The sequence below is a fragment of the Suricata suricatta genome, chromosome 17, assembly GCF_006229205.1.
Source record: "Suricata suricatta isolate VVHF042 chromosome 17, meerkat_22Aug2017_6uvM2_HiC, whole genome shotgun sequence".
Classification (NCBI taxonomy): Eukaryota; Metazoa; Chordata; class Mammalia; order Carnivora; family Herpestidae; genus Suricata; species Suricata suricatta.
This window is the reverse complement of record NC_043716.1, coordinates 3,780,466-3,802,275: the sequence shown is the minus strand read 5'-3', so window position 1 is coordinate 3,802,275 and position 21,810 is coordinate 3,780,466. Positions and strand designations below refer to the sequence as shown.

Below are 21,810 nucleotides of genomic sequence, written 5' to 3'. Positions count from 1 at the left end.
CAATGACATACTAGCTGCACCTCTTTCTTTTGCTTTTTAGTGGTTGCTCTCATATATACAGTAGACATCTTTAACTTATCATGCGGCCGTGTCCCTCATGCTGGCCTCTGTGCCATTTCTGAACATTCTACTTGTACATATATTAGACCTCATAATATATTGTTACTATTTTTGCTTTAATCAGTTATCTTTAAAACATCTTTCAAATGTTTATTTATTTTTGAGAGAGAGACAGAGGTTGAGCAGGGGAGGTGCAGAGAGAGAGGGAGACACAGAATCTGAAGCAGGCTCCAGGCTCTGAGCTGTCAGCACAGAGTCAGACGCGGGGCTCGAACCCAAGAACTGTGAGATCATGACCTGAGCCGAGGTTGGATGCTTAACCGACTGAATCTCTTCTTAGAGATTTAGAGATAAGTAAATAGGTACCCTTATTGGTGCTGAGAGCCGACTGAATCTCTTTTTAGAGATTTAGAGATAAGTAAATACCTATTTACTTATCTTTTAAAAGATGTAAAAAATAAGATTAAAAATTTGGCCTTCATATTTACCATTTCCGGTGTTCTATGTTCCTTTATATTGAAACAAATTCCATGTGGCATACATGCCTTTTTAGGTCAAGGATTTTCTCTCACATTTTCTTGTAATGGTGATCCGGATGCAGAAATCTCTGTGTCACTTTTGAGTCTTTCCAAATAAAGTCCAACCATATCTCTATCTAGAATTATTTTCTATGTACCCCATCAGGATCTCTATAATCCCATCTCGTCTCTAATGCTCTTGTTGGCTTCTCTTCTCCTCGAAACTCAGTCTACACTTCTAAAGCCAGCACCAGCCTACCCCTCACAAGAAGTCCTCCTTGAATGCCTCTCTGTGTGTTGTCAACTCTGAACTCTCACATGCTGTGGTCTGCTTCACAAAATGGGGCATCAGTTATATGATTCATTAATGTGTTATTTGCACTGGTCTTGTATTTCTAGATAGACTCTAAGTATCTTGAAAGCAGAAAATGTTTAGTGTTCTACACACAGAGTGGCCTGATTTCTTTAAGTTGATGATCCAAGTGGCATACACAGACCTCTGTGAGTCATTTGATCATCATTTATTTTATTGGCTCTATGAGGCTAACACATTTAACAAAATAGCCTGATAGTTTCTAAATGATTATTTTTAAAGATTTTTAAATGTTTTTTATTTATTTTTGAGAGACAGCGTGAGCAGGGGAGGGTCAGAGAGAGAGAGAGAAATACAGAATCCGAAGCAGACTCCGACGCGGGGCTTGAGCCCACGAACCGTGAGATCATGAACTGAGCTGAAGCCGGATGCTTAACCAACTGAGCCACCCAGGCGCCCCCTGAATGATTATTTTTAAAAACATGTCAGTGTCTTATGCTTTCTGGACACAAATTTGAGGAATTTCTCGTTTTTTATTCGTCTGTGTCTCCGTCTGAGTCCCCGCAGAAGCAGATCCGGAGACAAGGACGGAATGCAAGCCCTGTCCGTGGAAAGTGAACAAACCATCAGTAGGGGAAGGGAGATGTTAGAAAAATAAACAGTGGGTTATCAAGACCATTACCCCTGTGAGCAGCTGGGGCTTAATCCCACTGGGGAAGTTCTGAAAACCTCAGAACTAATCGCTCCAAGGTTGAGAGGATGTTGGGCGTTTATATACCAATTCTGGCCAGTCCATTGGTTAAGGGCGACTCTGTGGTGGGCGAATTCCCTGGGGCTTCCGGCCTGTCTTGGGACTAAGTAGGCTCCAAGAACCAGAGAACCAGCGAAGAAATGCATGCACTAACGGCGAGAAGTTAGACAATTGTGTACTGAATTGGCGAGGGCCAGGGGATGCGGGCGGCACCAAAAACACCCAGCACAGTGGTTTAACAGCACTCCTTCAGAGGACTGTCTTAAACTGCCCTCTACGTTCAGACCCCCAGTAACACCTGTTACTTCCCTGGTGACCCCAGAACACCCAGGCCATTCTCAGCACCAGCAGGTGACTCTCAAGTCACTTAGACATCTTTACGAAATGCTTTATAATCAGAGTGTGAAATAAGCACGCACTGAGAAGATAGGTATTCTCGGACATTGAAGGCGGTGGGGCGTGGGGAGGGCAGAGTTCCCATGGAGGGGAATTTGGCGATAGTTAACACGTTATATATGCATCTACCTTCTAATCTAGCGAACCCATTCCTGGGAATCTTCCCAAAGACATACCGTCACAAATATGAACAACATACGTATAAAGGTTGTTCAAGGTGGCATCATTAGCAATAAAAGATTGGAAAGAATTTCAGTGGCCACAGGAGAGTGGCTGAATCAAGTATAATAGATGCCCAGGGTAGAGTACTACGCAGCTGTGAAAGAAAAAGAGAGAACTGTTTCTAGGTGCTGATATAGAGTAATTCCTAGGACATGCAGTTAAGTGAAAAAGCAAGATTAGAATGCCTATCAGGCTATCAGATATATTGCCTTTTATGTAAGAAAATTGATAAAACAATGTATTTACATGTTTGCTTAGTTTTGCAAAAAGAAACACAAGCTTTACATTATAATCTGATAAAAAGGAAAGAAGAAGAAAAGAAAAAGAGGAGGAAAAGATAAGCCAGAAAATCATAAAAATAGTTATCTACAGAGGACAGACAGAAACGGTAGAAAGAATGATAGGAACACAGTTTCTCTGACCAAACATTTTTTATATAGTCTTGGCTTTTGAACCCTATCAATACTTATTGATTATAAATAAAACAAAAGAGAGGAGAAGGCAAAGAGAGAAGAAAAAGGTAAATCCTTAACACTAATAGGAATAATTGAATAAAACCATGTATCCAATCAGTAACATGACCACATAGAGAAAATAATCACTTCAAGTCATTATGAACGTAGGACTCTGAGCATGGAACACAGTCTAAGGAAAAAAATTGCTGCAAATGGGGCATTTTTTTCTTAAATCTGTATAACTACAAAGATCCTAGCCGTAGTGACAGTAAACGCACCAGGCAATCAGACTTTGGTTTTTTAATAACCTTCCTCCACTTAGAGAATCCAGAACTCTTTGGAGAACTAGCTGATTTGGGCCCGGGGAAAACACGAGATGGTCTGGGACTGTCATCCTGTGCCAGAAAATAAGGAAATGCTCCAAGACTAACGAGATTATCACAAAAGGACGTGATAGTCAGTTTGGAGGGATTTCGCTAGCTAAATTTAGAAAAGCATTGATCATTAAAATAATAAGTATAAGTGAATAAAGCAATTTGTGAGTTCATAGCGATACCCAAAACCAGAAGGAAGGGAAGGAATCTTCTCAGAACGCCAGCTAGTAAATGTAGAGGAAAGGAGAAGCGCGAATCAGTTCAAGCAAGCAACACCCGTGAAGGTTGAAACACGAATACAGGTTTCTTAGGGATTAAGATTCAGGGTCCCAACGTCCTACCAAAGAGTGACCAAATACAAAAGGAAAAAGCGCCTTTCCCGCGGAGAGACCTGGCTGTCACCACCTAGACCACGTGATCACACGGACCACCACTGTAGTGTGACACCTGACATTCTCGTTTCCCGGATGTAGTGCTGGACGAAGTAATCAGCACCGATGAGGATTAGCTTGAGTCTTACCCAGCCTCTAAACCCAACTTCTAGGCCACGGGAGATATAGAAGACAAGGGAGTGCACTTAATAACATCCCGAGGAAACAGACAAATCCAGCTTGTGTGACATTCTAGAACAAAGTTCTTTGAGGCATCTTCAAAAGTCCAGTGTCATAATGTCATATGATTTCACATATATGTGGAATTTGAGAAACACAACAGTGAACATACAGGAAGGGAAGCAAAAATAAGATAAAAATGCAGAGGGAGGCAAACCATAAGAGACTCTTAACACGGAGAACAGAGGCCCCTGGGTGGCTCAGTCGGTTAAGTTTCCGACTTCAGTTCAGGTCATGATCTTACAGTTGGTGAGTTCAAGCCCCGAGTCAGGCTCTGTGCTGACAACTCAGAGCCTGGAGCCTGCTTCCGATTCTGTGTCTCCCTCTCTCTCCACCCCTCCCCTGCTCATGTTCTGTCTCTCTCCCTCAAAAATAAATAAACACCAAAAAAACTTTTTAAAGAATCTGTGAAACCATTCCTTCGGGATTTATGAAGGGCTCACAGTGTGTCAGCACTTTGGGCACCCCCAGTACTGGGCCAGGGGTGAGAAACTGGGGGTCCTCAGGGGGTCCGCCTGTCACCCCAAGCTGTGAAAAGAAATTCAGCCTGAAAAGCAGCCAGAGGTCGGCTGTTGTGTGACCATGGCCTTTCCCCAGGTGAGTCTGGAGCAGACTAGCTTCAGGGGAAGGCTCTTTGTGTGGTCCCCAAAGCCAATGGGGGAGGGGGCCCTGATAGGGGGTGGGCGGAGGGGGACCCCATCATCACCGGGCCAAGCAGACTCACGTTCTGTTCGGAACTGTGCTGCTGGGAGCATTCAGAATCATCCTGCCAAATGTCTGTGGAATTCTCCAGCGTCTCCCAGGTGCCCTGGGCCAGGCAGCGTCTGTAGGCCCTTCCTGAGTTTTCTGAAAAAGTAAACAGAGCTCTGGGGGAAAGGTCAGAGCGCCGCAGCCCATTCCCCAGCACGTGGTGAGGCCCTCACCGCAAAGCTGTGGAAAATCCCAGGGAAAAGGGATTTGCATTTCCCTTTCGGTCTCATTAGCATCCCCGCTGTTTATTTGGGATGGAAAGGAAAACACGGAAGCCTCTACATTTCGTAACAAACCAAGGCCGCTCACTTCTGCTGTGTTTACCCCAAGTGCCGGGAGCCAGGATAGTCCCTGGTGACTCAGAGACGCACAGGCCAGCTGGGAGACCCGCTGCAGGGCCCTCGCATCCGCGGGGTTGAAGAGGCTGTGCCACCAAGAAGAGAGAGGGGTGGACACAGCTTGCTGGGCCCCCTACAAGCCTTGTGGCCTTGAGTTCATGGTCCTTCCACTCCCTGAGACTTCCGGTTTCTTCATCAAGAGTTGAGGGCAGTAATGGTACGCACCCTCTGCAATTGGGGGGGAGGGATAAATGAGTGTGCGCATGTGTGTGCGCGCGCGAGTGTGCAAGGGACAGGCCAGTGCTCTCCCACGATGATGATTGATGTGGCCCAGCCACATCCGGTCCCGGGATCCTTCCCCGAAGGGGTCTCCTCCCACCTGGACCCCTGGCAACTGGACGTGCAAATGAAAAATGGCAACTGGCCGGACTTCCTGGACCCAGGCCCGCACATAGGGGGCAGACGGTAACTATGCACTGGCTGTGATGGACCGATATTCCCGTGGGGAGCCTCCATCTGCCCAGCCGAAGGGCTCCTTGAGGCGCATCCCAAACCCAGCTCTCCATCTTCTCCCCAGACCTTCACCCCTTGCACATTTCCTGCCTCTGTTGATGCAGACCCGTCTTCCCAGGCCTGGGGCCCCAAGCCTTGGAGTCATCCTTGGTTTGTCTCTGTGTCCCCTACCCTTCATCTGGCCCATCAGCCAAGCCTGTCATCCGCTGTGCCTTCGAATGTACCTGGAGTCTGAGCACCACCTTTCACCTTTCACCTTCTCCTCCTCCCTGGAGCTGCCCTTCTTTCTCTCCCTCTCTCTCTCTCTCTCTCTCTCTCTCTCTCTCTCTCATTATTGCAAATGCCTCCAATACTCTAGCCCCTTCTCATGGTCTATGGGTAACATGATAATCACACCACATCGTGCCTTACCCCAAATCTTCCAAGGGCCATCTGAAAACAAGTCGGGGCCCTTCCGTGGCCCCACAAAGCCCTGGAAAGTCTGACCTGACCTCTCTTTCCCGTTCCCAGCAGCCACTCCCTCCTCTTTGCTCTTTGTGTGTGAGCAGTGGGGGGGGGGTTCCCCTGCCACCCCCAGAGGCTGGCGAGTGAGAGCACATTAGGACTCTGTCCCTCACCTCCTGCTTTCTCTCACAAGTCTTGATGGTTCCACATTCAGTATTTTTCTTCCTTGTTCCTCTTCCCTCCAGCTTCTCGCCTCTGCCTGCGTCTACACCCTCGTGGTTTTCTCCGGATCCCTGCAGGTAGCTTCCAAACTCGCCTCTCCACCCGCTCCTCCTTCTCCTGTCAACTTCATATCCCCAAAGCACAAGTCCTGTTATGTCCTTCTCAGGCCTCAGTGCCTTCCTGCCTCCTGAGGATCTCTCCCTCCAGAGGAAGGTCGAAACCTTGCCATCGAGCCCCGGCCTCACTAACTGCCGGGCACCATTACAGCCCATGTCCACCGTCACACCCACACCCTCCCATTGTAGCTCTTTTTCCTCTGGTCTTTTCCCATCCGGATTTTTCTCCTTCTTCCTTCTCTAAGCCCCTCCTCTGCCTCCGAGTTTTCTCTTCACTTCCATGGACCCCTCTGAGATTCTAAGATTTAACGCACAGGATGTTAATCAGAAGAGTAACTGCCCACCTTCTGCGAATCACACTCTCTTTGGGACCCTCTAGAAACCCAGATCCCATTTTTTAAAAAGCCTTTAACTCAACTTCTTTGTAAGTTTGGTTTTGGACCACTTTTCCCCTTCCAGTGGAATGGACCTGCGTGTTTAGCTCTTGGGAAAAACGGGTGGGGGTGGCCGTTCCATGTGCCCTTGAAGCCCATGGACATTCGGGGTCTTAAGACCTTCAGGAATCCAAGGGCCTGACTTTGGTCTCAGCTTCAGTTCCATTTACGAAGTGCCTACCATGCTGTTGACTGTGCACCTGCCTTTTCATTCAATCCCCAGCAGGGCCTTAAAAGTCACTGCTGTCACTTTGCAGGCAAGAAAGCCACAGCTCGGAGGGCTTGGACACTTGCCCAAAGTCCCAGAGGATGTGCTCCTCCTCACCCCGCTAGGCTGGCTTGCCCCCACTACCCAGACTCTCTGGTCCAGCAAACTCTAGTATCTTCCTTTAGACGTCACATCCTCGTGTCTTCTGGGTCACCTCCAGATGGATTTGACCAGACCACCATTCCATAGAATATGCTACTAGCTTTCCTCGAGATGTGCATCTCTCTTCCTTGGAAACTCTCTCTTTGTGATAGAGGCCTCAGAAAATCGAAGCCAAGTTTTCACTGAAGATTTACTGAGCTGACATTAAATACAAAACATCACCCTCCTACCTGGGTGTTCTCGAAGAAACCCGTTCCCACTTGGTTTTGCCTGCAACTTTGTAACTGCTTATGTTTTTTGAGAGTAATTTTTTTTAATAAATTAAGCTTATAAGTTTTAATTCCAATATACTTAATATATAGTGTTATATTCGCTTCAGGTGTACAATATGGTGAATCAACAGTTCTACACATTACTCAGTGCTCATCATGACATGTGTTCTCTGAATCCTCATCACCTGTTTCACTCATCCCCCAACTCACCTTCCCTCTGGTAACCACCAGTTTGTTCTCTATAGTTAAAAGACTGTTTCTTGGCTTGTCTCTTTTTTCCCCTTTGTTCATTAATTTTGTGATTTTTTTTAAGTTGGCTTCACACCCAGTGCAGAGCCCAATATGGGGTTTGAACTCACAACCCCGAGATCAAGACCTGAGCTGAGATCAAGAGTCAAATGCGTAAGAGAGTAATTTTTTAACTTGTTCTTGGATGGGCTGTGGTCAAAGGCAGAAGAGTTCTAACCAGTAATTGTTTCTGTCCCCTTCCAGAATAAAGTAACCAAGAGGCTGGGCTGCTGGGGCTGGTCGGGAACAGTAGAATTATCCTGGCGTCCTATGTAATAGCCACTTCCTTCAGGCAGGGTGGAGGCAAGCTGAGTGGCTAAAGACTCCATTCAAGTCCCAGGGGGCTTAAAACCATTGACTAGCACCACCTTCCAATGCTATTACAAAGGTAATTCTTTTTAAGATTAAAAATTTTTTAATGTTTATTTTATTTTTGAGAGAGAGAGAGAGTGCATGTGAGTAGGGGAGAGGCAGAGAGAGGGAGAGAGAGAAAGTGAGAGAGAGAATCCGAAGCAGGCTCCAGGCTCTGAGCTGTCAGCACAGAGCCCAGTGTGGGGCTCAAACCCATGAACTGTGAGATCATAACCTGAGCTGAAGTCAGATGCTTAACCAACTGAGCCACCTGGGCGCCCCAGGATTTTATTTTTAAGTAATCTGTACACCCAACATTGGGGCTCAAACTCACAACCCTGAGATCAAGAGTTGCATGCTCTACCAACTGAGCCAATCAGGGGCCTCTAGCAAGGGTAGTTTTGATGCCTTTCTTCTCCATCTGACCTTAAAGTTGTGGATGTGAGCATCCCAATCTCTCCCCAACGTTTACTCCTCTCCATGATGACCCTGCAGCAAGTTCTGTGGTAGCCAGGCCTGGACTCTCCAGGCTTCAAAGAACAGAGCACTATTGCATTAGTGGAGCATCCTGGAGCAGAAGAATTATGGGAAGACAAGAGGAGGTACACAGAGAAGAAGGAAAGTGGGTTACTGACAGCTTAGGGGAACTTCTGTGGGGAGCGGGACTTTAGAAGGCCGCGAGATTAGAGCTCGCGCTCGCTCGCTCTCTCTCTCTCTCTCTCTCTCTCTCTCTCTCTCTCTCTCTCTCTCTCATTACTCCCTGGCTGGCCTACCCAGGAGGGACCAGCTCTTAAGGAAACTTTCAGAAAATGGTAAAATAAGACTTACTACCTTCACGCCACCAAGGTAAGTAGGAAGGGCAGGGAACAGAAACATTTCCTGGAGAAGAATGAGGCCAGCACACGTATCGATCAAAAGTCCCGTTACAAAAGGTCCCTGTGGAGAGAAAAGGTCCCGAATGAATGGAAGTGTTGGAGCACCAACGTTACTGATGGAGGTAGAGGCACCCGGGAGCCCAGAGCCCCCTTTCTGGCATGGGAGGCTGGTGTCCCCTGCTCAGGAACTAGCACGGGGTCCCGCTGTCCAGACGGTCAAGGTTGAGGAACCGTGTGGGGAGGAAGGAGTGCTTTGTGCAGCCCCAAGCACTGTGATTCTGTCTGCTCAACCTGACCTCTGGCACGGGACCCATCAGGTATGTCAATGTGCACGTCATGCTGATGTTGGTTTATTTGAACATGGACTGGACTCTCACACAAACTCAAGATCAAGAGGACACTTGGAGACTCAGGCAGTGCCTTCTGTTCCATAATTACCTAAAGACTTGTCAAGCCTTCATCAATCAGACCCTGGAACAGCCGTGATGTGAGATGTGTGAGATGGCCAGTGGATTGAGGAAGGATCTGCAGAATCAGGGTTCTTGGCTGCATGTAACTGACACAACCTCTATTCGGCCGTATTTCTCCATGTGAAGACCAATCCAAAAATCATTATCAGATATTTGCACCATCTCAAAAACAAGGGATGATTTACACCCTGGCACTTGATGAGGAGAAGATAAAAACATACGATGCAGCCTTATGGGCCTCCTGGAATGGAATGGAGGGGTTTCAGGCCAGATTCCAAATGTCCATATTGCAAACGCCTCACTCCTGGGCACCAAGCATCATTCCTATCTGCTCCCTATTGAGGCTGGAACACTGAGCGGCAAGGGCCACTCAGGTTGAGTGGCCATGTTCCTGGCATCAGGACCCCACAGATACAGATCCGCCAGGTTATGAGCTGGCTCGGGCATCTCCTGGACCTGGCTGCCAATTGTCAGCTCATGGTCCGTGTGAGGCAGCGCTCCCCTGGCCGAGGTGCTCACGGCATCACTCCAAATAAAGAGGACCTGCCCTACTTTGATGTCAGAAACAGCATTCCCCCAAGTGAGGGGTGGTCCTTGTAACAGGTATCAAGCGTTGATTGCTACCAGCCTGGGCTGAAGAAATACTGAAAGGGAGAAGGGTATGGCTTGTAGGCGGGCACTGGCTTTAGGTCCCGAAAAAGAAGAGAGAGTTTATGAGTCCTGTCTTCTTGTGGGCCCCTAAATGAGATGATCTGAAAGCAGCCAGGAGGAAAAGGAAGCACCAGCTTTCATCATTACAAAGATTTTTTAAAAAAAGGAGTCTAGATGCACTCAAAGAGTCACATGAGTTCAAGAGAGGCCATGGACTGTTCAAACTATTAACACAGTTGCTAGAACTCTCTACATCTAGTGTAGACATGGATAAGAGAAAGGTTAAAGACTCAAATTCAGATAATACGCTGGGAGACTGAGGACCTCCTTCCACCCACCTACCCAGCAGAGTCCCAGGTAAATCTATGGCGCTTGCCCATGTCACGGTGGTGAGTATGTGTGACAGATGGCATTAAATAGTCACATCTACGAATATCTTGTTTCATATGCTCTTTTATAATAAGTGAGGGGGGTCTCTCTCCCCTTCCATTGGACCTGGGTAAGCCTTTGTAACCATCTGACCTGACTGAACATGGAGGAAGTAGCTTCTGAGGCTAGATCATAAAAGGCACCATGGTCTCTGGTCATCCTTGCCCTGGGAGACCGTCCGCCATGATGTGAGGAACCCAGGTGGCGTAGACAGGCCGTGTGGAAGTGTTCTAGCCAATAGACTCTCAGCTGGGAGTTATGATATGTATATGTAGTGTGAACAAGCCTTCGGATGGTTCCAGCCCCCAGCCATTGAATCTCCCAGCTAAACTTCAGATCCTACAGAGCAATACCAGGCATCTTCACTGTGCCCAGTCTGAATTTCTCACCCACAGAAACTGGGAGAGATCATAAATGATGATGATGGTTGCTTTGAGCCACTAACCTTTGGGGCTATTTGTTACACAGCCACAGATAGCTCATACACGTGCTTACCAGGAGGTTCCTTGAGCAAATCTCTCAAACACTTCTCTTTGTATTGAGCCCACTTGCGAGTTGTCTCCTCAAGGAGGGATCCTGTAACCTGGGCAGAAAACACCACGGTGACCCCCAGGTTAGCCGCAGAGCTGGCCCCATTCTCATTTTGCCATGATCTCAGCCCTTCCCCGGAAGTGACCATCATGGCTGCACCAAGAAACAGAACTTCTTTGGCATCTCTTGTCTCATCTCACAGAGGCACACACAGATTTCACATTCACTCCCTAATCTGATCATGCTGGCTTTAATACAAATATGAAAGACTTTTCCCCCCGCAAAATCTTCAAGTGAGTTTGACATTTCAAGAGGAGGCAACACGCTCATCCTGAATGCCACACCCTGGCAGATGAATATTTGCGTGTTCCTAAGGTTATGTGGATCTCAAGGAGAGAAACATCATGCAAAGCAGGGCCCAATACTGTGTTAGGGAAAAAATTTTAAGAATCTGCCCCATCCCACCTAGCAGCCCATGGGTCCAGAGTCAAGACTGGGTAGACAGATGCTCTGCTACTAAGCTGAGGCCTTGGGAGATTTTTCTTTCTGACATGAACTATCCCCTCCCATAGAATCTTAAAAATACAGCACGTGCATGAGCGTGCGTGCACACACACACACACACACACACACACACACACACACACAAAATACGGCACACGTTTTTGGGCTTTGCAGACCTCAGAGTTGTCTAACAACATCTCATTGTGTCTCTGTACTGCTTTTGTCTTTTGAACAAAACAAGTTCCTTAAAGGGGTTTTCTCTTCTTTAATTTGCTCATCTTTGCTGAGCACCTGCTGTGTGCTAGGCTTCGCGTTAAGGAGGGGACTGACAGGGCGCATTAAGGAGCAAGACATAGCTTCTGCCCTAAAGGACTTAGAATCTGCTGAAGGTAAGACAACTGTATGATTGGCTGGCATACAAAGCCAAGTGACATTCTTTCCCCACCGTCCTCTGCTTCCAAAGAGCCTCATCTCCTAGTGGCCTAGTATCAGCACCATCAATCATGAACCAGAAATTAGGAGCTGTCCTCAGCTCCTCCTTACCCCATCTTTCCCCTCATCCAACTAAGCACCAGATTCTGTCCTAAGCCTCTCGTTTCCTCCACCTCTGACCTGGTCCACGCTGCCCCAAAGGGACAGGTCCACAGGCCTCTCCTGCGCAAGACCCTCCCCTCCCGGCCTGTCGACTTGACTTCGCACCTCAACCACCCGTAGCCCAAGCCTCTCAACCCCAGTCATGCTTTTCTACAACTTTGCATCTTTCCTCTTCCGTCTGGCCCTCCTATCCACCTTCGTCTTCACCTGGCTCACTCCTTGTTTGCCCCTGTTCACTCAAGACTAGTGACTCCTGGCCATGCTTGACCACCTCTGTCCCTGAAGTCTTGAACTAGTGACTCCACACGTAACTAAGTCCTATGGCCCATCACGCCATACTGTCCATTGGGGGTTCGATTGTCCACCCCCTTCACTACCCCATATATGCCTTGAGGCCTGACATATGTCTTTTCGTTTCTGAATATAAGCCCCTAGCACAGGGCAGGCATTATTGTCCTCAGTTTCCCCCAAGTTCTACCTAAAGAAAGAAGCACAGGTGTGGGGCAGGGTTGGGGGGCGGGGATGACACAGGAGGGGTTAAATATGTGATCGGGGATAAGATCACCCAGTTCGTTTGGCTTTGAGGCTTTGTGTCCTCTCACAAGAGGTAACAAACTCCAATGTTGTCTTGGGCCAGGTGGACAGCATGAAAGAATGAGGTAAGACAGGTGTAACAACGGGGAGTGGAGAACCCCAGTGTAAACTGGGGAGGTGCTCCACCAAGAGGCACTCACACACACACACACACACGCACAGCTGGTGCCACCACCACCACCCTTACCCTCACCCCCCACAAAAACCCCAACCACTTATGAGCCCAATGGGCAGCCAGTTTCCACCTTCTGAGTAATTAGTCCAGTCTACCTTCTCCATCCTCTGCCTGGCATGGCCATCCCGCAGTGCCGTGGAATTCATGATGGGGTCTGTGAATCACACACTAACTTTTTGAAGAGCTGGTGTAGTCATCGTTAGACTAGGGGTTCCCAAACTTTCTCCACTCATGGCACCCTTGATGGCTCCGTCCTTTTCCCACCACACCCCAAAGCCAAAAGAAGCACCCAGTGTCCCGTTCTTCTAGCAGGTGGGGCCAAACAACTTAAGAACTATTTGTATCCTAGCAACTTAGTGCCTACTGGAGATTGGACAAACTCCCAAATCAGATCGGACATTGCCATGTCCATACCGATGTTTGGGTCCTACTTGCTTCTCATCACAGCATCTGCCAAAAACCTTCCAGCTTTGTGGAGATACGACATCATCCAAGGGAATGGTGTGTGATCTAATGCTGAAACCACGAACTGCCTCGAGCCAGTAATTTGCAGGGTCTGGCAGATGTCACATATGGCTGGGCTTCCCTGGAAAAATTAGACCGTCTTACAGCAGCCCTGTGAGCTCACAGTGGTGCCTAGAGGCAACTTAGCACACGACCTGGAAACCATGGGATTAGCCAATAAGTAATAATAATAATAATGATAATGAGGAGGGAATCATTAGCATTTATCCCTGGGCTTCAGTTTCCAATAAGCTTTCAGTCTCTCTTAATATTTTCTGTGTCTGAGCTGTGGCGGAAGAGTCAAGACGGAAGCTTATTAACACATTGTTTAAGAAAACAAACATCTCGGGGCGCCTGGGGGGCTCAGTCGGGTAAGCATCCGGCTTCGGCTCAGGTCATGATCTCACAGTTCGTGGGTTCGAGCCCTGCGTTGGGCTCTGTGCTGACAGCTCAGAGCCTGGAGCCTGCTTCGGATTCTGTGTCTCCCTCTCTCTCTGACCCTCCCCTGCTTGCACTGTCTTTCTCTGTCTCTCAAAAATAAAAATAATAAAAAACATAAAAAAAAAGAAAACAAACATCCTAAAGGGATCCTAACTGACTCTATATTATTTTTCACAAGTTCAGCAAATATGTCGATAACCAAATCGTCAGCTTCCAGAATCCTGCAGGCCGCTGAAGTAAGACTCCTTCTTAGATAAAGTGTTGTTTGTGTCCTCAGGGACCTCACCAGAACTGGCCGAGGAAAAGACAATAAAACCAGTCAGGCATGCGACCTGTCCCTGGATGAACACCACCCTCTCCTCTGCCTTATGTCATGACTGATGGCCATGGCTAAGAGTGGAAAGAGAAGGAGAAGGAGGAAGAGGAGGAGGAGAAGACGAAAGAGGGGAAGGAAGAGAGGGGAGAAGGAAGAGGAAGGGGGAAGGAGGAAGAGGAGGAGAAGACGAAAGAGGGGAAGGAAGAGGGGGAGAAGGAAGAGGAAGGGGGAAGGAGGAAGAGGAGGAGGAGAGGGGGAGGACGGGAAGAATGAGGAGGGAAGGAGGGGGAGAGGGAGGAGAAAGAGAAGGAGAAGAAAAAAAGAGAAGAAATCTACAAAGCACTGAATTTGGTCAATGTAGGGAGCTGGAAAGCTCAGACTGCTTTTCCAAGTACTTGTCCTCAAGACACAAAAAACATGAGGCGCAAATCCAAGTTCAATCACAACCCGGTTCCAACAAACTAAGGAAAGGAAAGAACACGAATAGGTGCTTTCTAACTGGAACACTCTACTTGATTTCGATTCTTCTTTCCCTTAACAGACAACCTGCATCCGTGACCAACTTGGCTGAGAAGGGATAGAGGAAAAGGGAAAAAAGACCTTCTGTTGATGGCTTTAAAGACATTTTATTGTATTCTTGGGTCAAGAGGGCATCTGCCTCTCTGTCAAGCAAACAAAACTTACAGGAGGGCAGAAGGTGGAATCATAATCTTATATCAGAAATTACCATCTACTTCCGGACTCTTCTGTCTGTGCACATGGCTTCCGTTTACTTTCTTCTTTTTCTTTCCCTTTTTATTGTAACCAAAACCAGGAAATCATCTTGTTTTGTGTTTTCACCAGAAGATATAGGCTGACTATGTATCCATTTCAAGAACCATACTTCTAGAAGACCATTTTAACAACTATGTAATGCTCTATGAATAAATGTGATACAATTCCACATCAACCCTTCCGCTGGCTTAGAGGCTTGCTAATACAAATGATGCCGTACCGAAAATATTCAGTTGAAAGTTCGAACACATCTTCATTCTCTTAGGAGAAATTCTCTCAGTTGGAATTCCTGGGTCATAGGGCATACATATTTTTAAGGGCTTTGATAACGTACTGCCAAACTGTCCTCGCCAAACTTTTTTTAATTTAAAAATATCCATCTTTTTCCACTCTCATCAGCAACGCACGAAAGAGTCAGATTCGCTTCTCGAAGAGCCTTCGATAGAGAGCTTAAGTGTTTGGAAGCCAAAGCAATGGCTAATTCACTTAAATGAGTGGGTAGGGGGTGGGGGATAGACCTGCTTGAATTTCGAAACTAAACTATCCCTGAGAATTTCTCATTAAGTGAATTTTATGAAGACTTCCTGACAGAAAACATGCCACGGTCATTTATATCCCGGGCTGTGTAAGTGTCTGTGAGCAAAATCCATCATGAAAGTCTATGTAAAGCCTTGTCCTGTAAACATCTGGAGGAAAAATATGGGATTTCAAGACCGAGAACCACGGCGGGGGGGGGAGCATCGGGGTTATAGACGCACGCTGAAGGACAGACAGAGGGAAGAGGTTCTGGAATGAGATGGGGGTGGCAGACGGGGGACATTGCTCACTTGGGGGACAGTACTGATTATGAAAATGCCAAGTGATAGAGCCGAGGTGTGGCTTTGTCAGCGTCATAAGCCGGCCTGAGACCCTGCTTCCGTCATATATATGTATTCCACGGGTCAACAGCTTCCAGAGGAACGCTCGGGAAGTGAGAACACAGGACTTCAAAGGCCACGGACGGACTCCGTGGCTCCAGTGTTCACAAGCTGCATAATCACAGGCAACTCTCTAACTCCCACAAACCTTAATTTCCCCAACTGTAAAATGGGTTCAGTACTAACACTTCCGTCCGAGGCTCGTGATGGAGACTTAGCGAGACAACGTATGATAAAATGCAAAGCGCCCCAGTAGTGACCGGCGCCCGGTGAGCAGGATCGCTGCGTGATCGTGTGTAGAACGAGGCCAGGCAGCTCTGTATTCAGGTTTAACACACAATGTACAGAAAACTGAAGCGAGGATGTGAGTTCTGTGCGGACTCGCCCAGCAGCCTGCAGGCACTCAGGAGCACGCTGGTGGCCGCCCAGAGGCTGGCCCCACGGCAGGAATTCCATGGAACCTGCCACTGGGCTCCCATCCACGGTCTGTGAGGGCCTGAAGGCAGTCTCTGGGCGGAGTCGGACGCAGAGAATTTGGTGGGTGTTTTCTGCCTGTCTGGTCCCGGGTTAGCACCAAAGAAAGCCTGACGAGGTGCACACTCACAAGGTCGGGGACATGGCCCTGCGTGTTATGGGGGCAGAGGAGGGATTTAGAATCCCAAGGCCACCCACAGGCAGGAGCTCTGCCCACGCACCCCAGGAAGAAGAGAAGCCTTCATAAGGCATTTTCATTACTCAGCTGAATGGGCCTGGGGCTCCTTGGCGTCCAGGCCCAGTATAAAAATGGAATTTCCAAACGGAAAGGGGCAAAAGTCTGCTCTCTGGATAAGAATGAAAGAAGCTACCAGAATGCTACCCCCACACCCCGCCAAGAGAATGGTTACATACATTATAGGACAACCTCGGGGCTGGCTGGGTGGCTGAACCTGGGTGGCTCAGTTAAGCATCCATCTTCAGCTCAGGTCATGATTTTGCAGTCCGTGGGTTTCAGCCCTGCATCGGGCTCTGTGCTGACAGCTCGGAGCCTGGAGCCTGCTTCAGATTCTGCCTCTCCTGATCTTTCTGCCCCTCCCCTGCTTGCTCTCTCTCTCTCTCTAAATAAAACATTAAAAATTTTTTTAAAAACACAACCTTGAAGCCCTTAAACATCACGCCACAGGGCCATCCTTACTGACACAGAAAAGCGTTCTCATCGGCAAGTGAGATTCACAGCAGGGCCTCCCTCCCGGGGCTGCTGACAGCCTGAAATGAGTTAATATGCGGGGCATGCTGGGCACCGGCCCTAGAGAGCACCCGTGAGCGTTCAATGCCAGCGTTAGCTTGTGTTAGCTCTTAGTGTATTTCGTTAAGATGAAAGCAGGTTGAGAGATAATATGTATAGTCTGATCTTATGTTTAAAAAAAAAACTCTATGTAAATAAATGGCAGAAAAACGTCTGAAAGTACAAGCCCCCCAAAGCGAATGAGGGTGATTCCTGGGGTCTGGGGGGGGGTGGGAATACAGGGGTTTATATGTAGCTGGTGCTTATGTTTCTTCGGATTTCGTGCATTTATTTTCTTAACCAGTGTGTATTTTATATTTTCATACTGAGAAGGAAGGAAAAAGAGAAAGGAAAGAAGAGGAGAAAAAAACCCCCACTGTCCATCAACCTAAATACTCAGGCCTGAGAAAATGACAAAGCAGACAAAGGGGCTGACAAGTTTATATGCTATTTTAAAAAAAAGTTTTAAGCTTATTTTTGAGAGAGAGAGAGAGTGAGCAGTGGATGGGTAGAGAGAGAGAGGGAGACACAGAATCCGAAGACAGGCTCTAGGCTCTGAGCCATCAACACAGAGTCCGATGCGGGGCTCGAACCCATGAACCTTGAGATCTTGACCTGAGCCAAAGTCAGACACCCAACCGACTGTGCCCCGCAGGTGCCCCTTACAAGTTATTGACAGAGTTCACATTGACCTTGAGAAATGCTCATATAAATGATGTCAAGGGGAAACTGGAATTCAAAACACTTTCTACATAGCGATTTCAGCTGCATAGAAGCGTGCATAGAACATGGATTTGCAGAAAACATGCCCCAAGGATGCACAGGGATGCTCTGTGCTGTGGTTCATCACGACTGCCTCAGTTCTGCCTGACTTTTTCCAAATTGCCTACCAGAGCCCGCACTGCTTCTCCCATCGGAAAAGTTACAAGAGTGGCCCCAACAGCAATCAGTGTTAACAATAACAGTCAGAACGCCTCTTACTTGCTTGATGCACACCAGCAGCAGCAGGGCGAAGACCGGGGGCGCGCGCTTCCTGGAGGCGGAGAGAGGCCTGGCCCCCCGGGCCACAGGGGTGCCCATGGGCAGCGAGTGGACTCCGGGTGGGGGACCCCGCCTGGGTGGGGGACCCCGCTGCCTTCTCCGGGGTGCCGCCCCGCTCGGTGCTGGCCTCCCCTTCCTTGCCGCGACCTCACAAGTGCGGGCGCGCTTCTAGAAAGGTCCGAGATGTCCCACAGGCGGCCTCCTCCTGCATTCCTCCCTGCACAGCGCGCGCTGGGGGAACTGTTTGCACAAACCCCGCGCACGCGGGGCGGAGAAGCGTCCGACCCGCTCTAGAGCCACCTACCGAATCTCCGGGTTTCTCAGCAGCAGCGGCTCAGCCCCCGCCCGGCCCCCACCCCAAGGGCAGGGAGATTTTTCCCAGACCTTCCCCAAGTCAGCTGGGCTCCCTGGGACTTTTCCGCCCGAGGAAAAGCCAGGCAGGCAGTGGGCTCGGCTTTCAAAGCCCCTGCTAAGCGTTCAAGGCCACCCTGGTTGCAGCTGGCGATCAGCAGGAGGGGGCGGGCCTGGCTGCAGGTGTGCCCTGGGCGTCCTGGGGAGGGGTTCTCTTCGCTTCCTAAGGCATCAGCTTGTCCCCGCAGGGCTGAGGACAGCAGCGAGGGGCGGGAGCCCCCGGAGTCCCTCTGTCTATGCCAACACTTCCAGGGAGAGAGCGGGTCCTGACCCAGGTCCTGAAGCAAAGCCCCCAGTCGGGGACTCGGAGCCGGTCTACACCCGAGCCAAATCACGTGGGGAGAAGCCAAGCCCGGCTCTTGACTGCCCGCTGGCCCGCCTTGCAGAGCCTAGTGCGGGGACACCATGGGCGCTGGCCTGCGCGGTTACTTTTGCGCACACGCACACGAGCCTTCGTCCGTTTCCTTTATCCTCGCAGTAGTGATGATTTCCCCCCTGGACCGCTGAGCACATGAGGTCCAGAGAGGCCAGGACGCTTGCCCAAGGCCCCACAGCAGTAAATGGGGGAGCCGGGGTACCCAGAATCTCGCACCACCGGCACTTGGTCAGGTGCTGTGTCTCACCTTAGGTCTCCAGGCCTTATTGCTTTTCCCCGATGGGTTCCTCTGATGGGCTCTGCCCTTCTCACCCCGCCCCTCCCGGTCCAGCCCAGAGGCCCAGGAAGAGGTCTCGACTGGATGAAACTGAGGTCGGCAAGAAACAAGAAGATTGTGTTTTCGTTTTGTTTATTCTTATTTTTTTCTCTCCATTCAGGTGGAACAGAGTTGCTCACCGTCCCCAACTTATCTGAGCGAGTGACTTCTGAGCCGTTGGGGAAAACAAGCAAACATCGCTTAATAGAAATCCTTGCAGATCTTGGGGCGCCTGGGGGCTCAGTTGGTTGAGCATCAAACCCATGACCTCTGCTCAGGGCATGATCTCACGGTTCGTGGGTTCAAGCCCGGCATCAGGCTCTGCGCTGACAGCTCGGAGCCTGGATCCTGCTTCAGATTCTGCGTCTCCCTCTCTCTCTGCCCCTCCCCTGCTCGGGCGTTTGCTCACTCTCTCTTAAAATAAATAAATGAACATTAAAAAAAAAAAAAAAGAAAAGAAATCATTGGAAATCTTAAAATTCCCACGTGCCAAGGTTTTAATCCTTAGAAGTAAAATGCTCATAATGAACAAAGACCTTCCCCCAATGGACTACAACAATAATATGACCTCTGACATCGGTGTGGTGTCTCTGGGACAGCAGGATAAAGCGACCGAGGGAGACAAGTGCCCAGCGATGGCTCCGCACCTTCCGTCACGGCCGGAAAGCCATTCTGGAAGCACACGTTAACCCCTGTATCGTGCAGGCAACGTGCTGCCAAAGAAACATCTGCTTGGTAACAGTATTCCACCGAATCGCTTTGAACTTATTCTCAAAAACATCTTTTTTTGGGGGGTGGTGCCTGGGTGGCTCAGCCGGTTAAGCGTCTGACTCCTGATTTCGGCTCAGGTCATGATCTCTCAGTTCGAGGGTTTGAGCCTCGCGTCGGGCTCTGTGCTGACAGTGCAGAGACTGCTTGAGATTTTCTCTCTCCTTCTCTCCCTGTCCCTTCGCGGCTCTCTCTCTCTCTCTCTCAAAATAAATAAATAAACTAAAAAAAAGATTAATTAAAAAAACATCCTTTTATTCCTGAAGGGACGGGAGTCCTGGCCGTGCACGAGCTCTCGGCTGCGGGACAGGTGCCATCTAGTGATATAACGCGGTAACTCCTCTTCCCCAAACCCGGTGGCCAACCCCACAAGCGCAGGGCTCACCGGACGCGCCAGCAGGGGGCAGAGAGTGACAGTGACCCACGGGGCGCCGCCCTTCTCCCTGCCTGCCCAGCCCGGTGGTTCCCCGTTAGGTCGGGGTGGGGGGACCTCAGGAAGTGTTAACACACAATCTAGGACCCGCGTGTTTCCAACGCCATGTGGAATCTTCTGTGATGTTCCTCCTGCTCTCCTTCCTGCACCAGTGTCCTCGGCCTGTCACCACTCCCCGAGAGTCCCCCCGGCAAGGGCAGCCCTGCTCTGCACAGCACCGAGGCTGCACAGCAGCCTGCCTGCACCTCGGGTCCCTCCGTCCCTGAAGCAGGCCCTGTCTCTGTCCGGCTGGGCAGGGAGCAGGCTGTGCGGGCTGTGGGATCCTGCATTTCTGGAACCCGACCCTGAGTACGCCGATCGATACTCACCCGGACACCTGCCCCAACACCCCTGCTCTCCATCAAGCGCCAACACCCTCCATAAAGCCAGAGTGTGGAAGCAACTTGCGTGCCCACTGACGGATGCTCAGACACAATGTGGGCCGTCCACGCCAGGGGATGCCCGGGACTTAGAAGGGAAGGAAATTCTGGGGGTCCCTGGGGGGGCTCAGTCGGTGGAGTGTGCGACTTTTGATCTTGGGGTTGTGAGTTTCAGCCCTACATTTGGTGTAGAGATGACTTTTTTAAATGTTTTTTATTTATTTTTGAAAGACAGCGAGAGACAGTGTGAGCAGGGGAGGGTCAGAAAGAGAGGGAGATACAGAATCTGAAGACAGTCTCCACACTCTGAGCTAGCTGTCAGCACAGAGCCCAACTCAGGGCTCGAACCCACCAACCGTGAGATTATGACCTGAGCCGAAGCCGGACGCTTAACCAACTGAGCCACCCAGGCGCCCCTAGAGATGACTTAAAAAAAACAAAAACTAAGGGCCCCCGGGTGGCTCAGTCAGTTGAGTGTTCGACTCTTGATCTCAGCTCAGATCATGATCTCTCAGTTCGTGGGTTCAAGCCCCATGCTGGGCTCTGCACCAACAGCATGAAACCTGCATGGGATTCTGTCACCCTCTCTCTCTCTGCCTCTCCCCCATTCGCTCTCTCTCAAAATAAATAAAAAGGAAACTTAAAAAATAAATATCAAAAAGAAAGGAAATTCTGACACCTGCTATGACACAGGTGAACCTTGAGGACGTTGCCCTGAGTGAAAGAAATTGGTCACGAAGAGACGAGACTGTGACGTGACCCGTGTGAGGTCTGCAGAGTGGCCAGGTTTGGAGAGAGAGAGAGAGAGAGAGAAAGTGGAGTGGCAGGTGCCTGGACTGGGGGCGGGTCAGGGAGTCCCTGTTGGCTAGGGGCCAAGCTCCTGCAATCGATATGAAGAGGTCTAGAGACGGGGTGCACAGCAGGAGGACAGGAAAACATGGTCACCATGGTAAGTTTTATCTTCTGCATATTCTACTCCAAGTTTAAAAAGACAAAAACAGAGCCAGCATCCTCCCGCCCGCCCACACCCTGGGGAGGGTTGAGGAGCCAACCCGCTGATGGGAACACGTCGGCTCTGTGCTTTCTTTCTCCGGCGGCTTCTCCGGCCACAGGGACACACATGGATGCCACGTGCCGGGAGCGCCCCTGGGGACGGGAGAGAAGCCCGTGAGGGTGCCAGATGGCCGGGCTGAGGGGGGCGGGTGGCACGCG

The 21,810-nt window shown here is 49.5% G+C and overlaps 1 protein-coding gene across 1 annotated transcript in view; it reads right to left on the bottom strand.

Moving 5' to 3' along the window:
- Positions 1-17,914, bottom strand: part of GLP2R (glucagon like peptide 2 receptor) — a 52,016-nt gene extending 34,102 nt beyond the window's left edge. The window contains exons 1-4 of the mRNA XM_029928677.1: positions 17,816-17,914; positions 10,719-10,806; positions 8,630-8,734; positions 4,425-4,546 (exon numbers count right to left, since the gene is read on the bottom strand). Of these exons, the coding sequence (XP_029784537.1) occupies positions 4,425-4,546; positions 8,630-8,734; positions 10,719-10,806; positions 17,816-17,914 (414 nt within the window). The remainder of the gene's footprint in view (positions 1-4,424; positions 4,547-8,629; positions 8,735-10,718; positions 10,807-17,815) is intronic.
- Between the last annotated feature and the right edge of the window lie 3,896 nt (positions 17,915-21,810).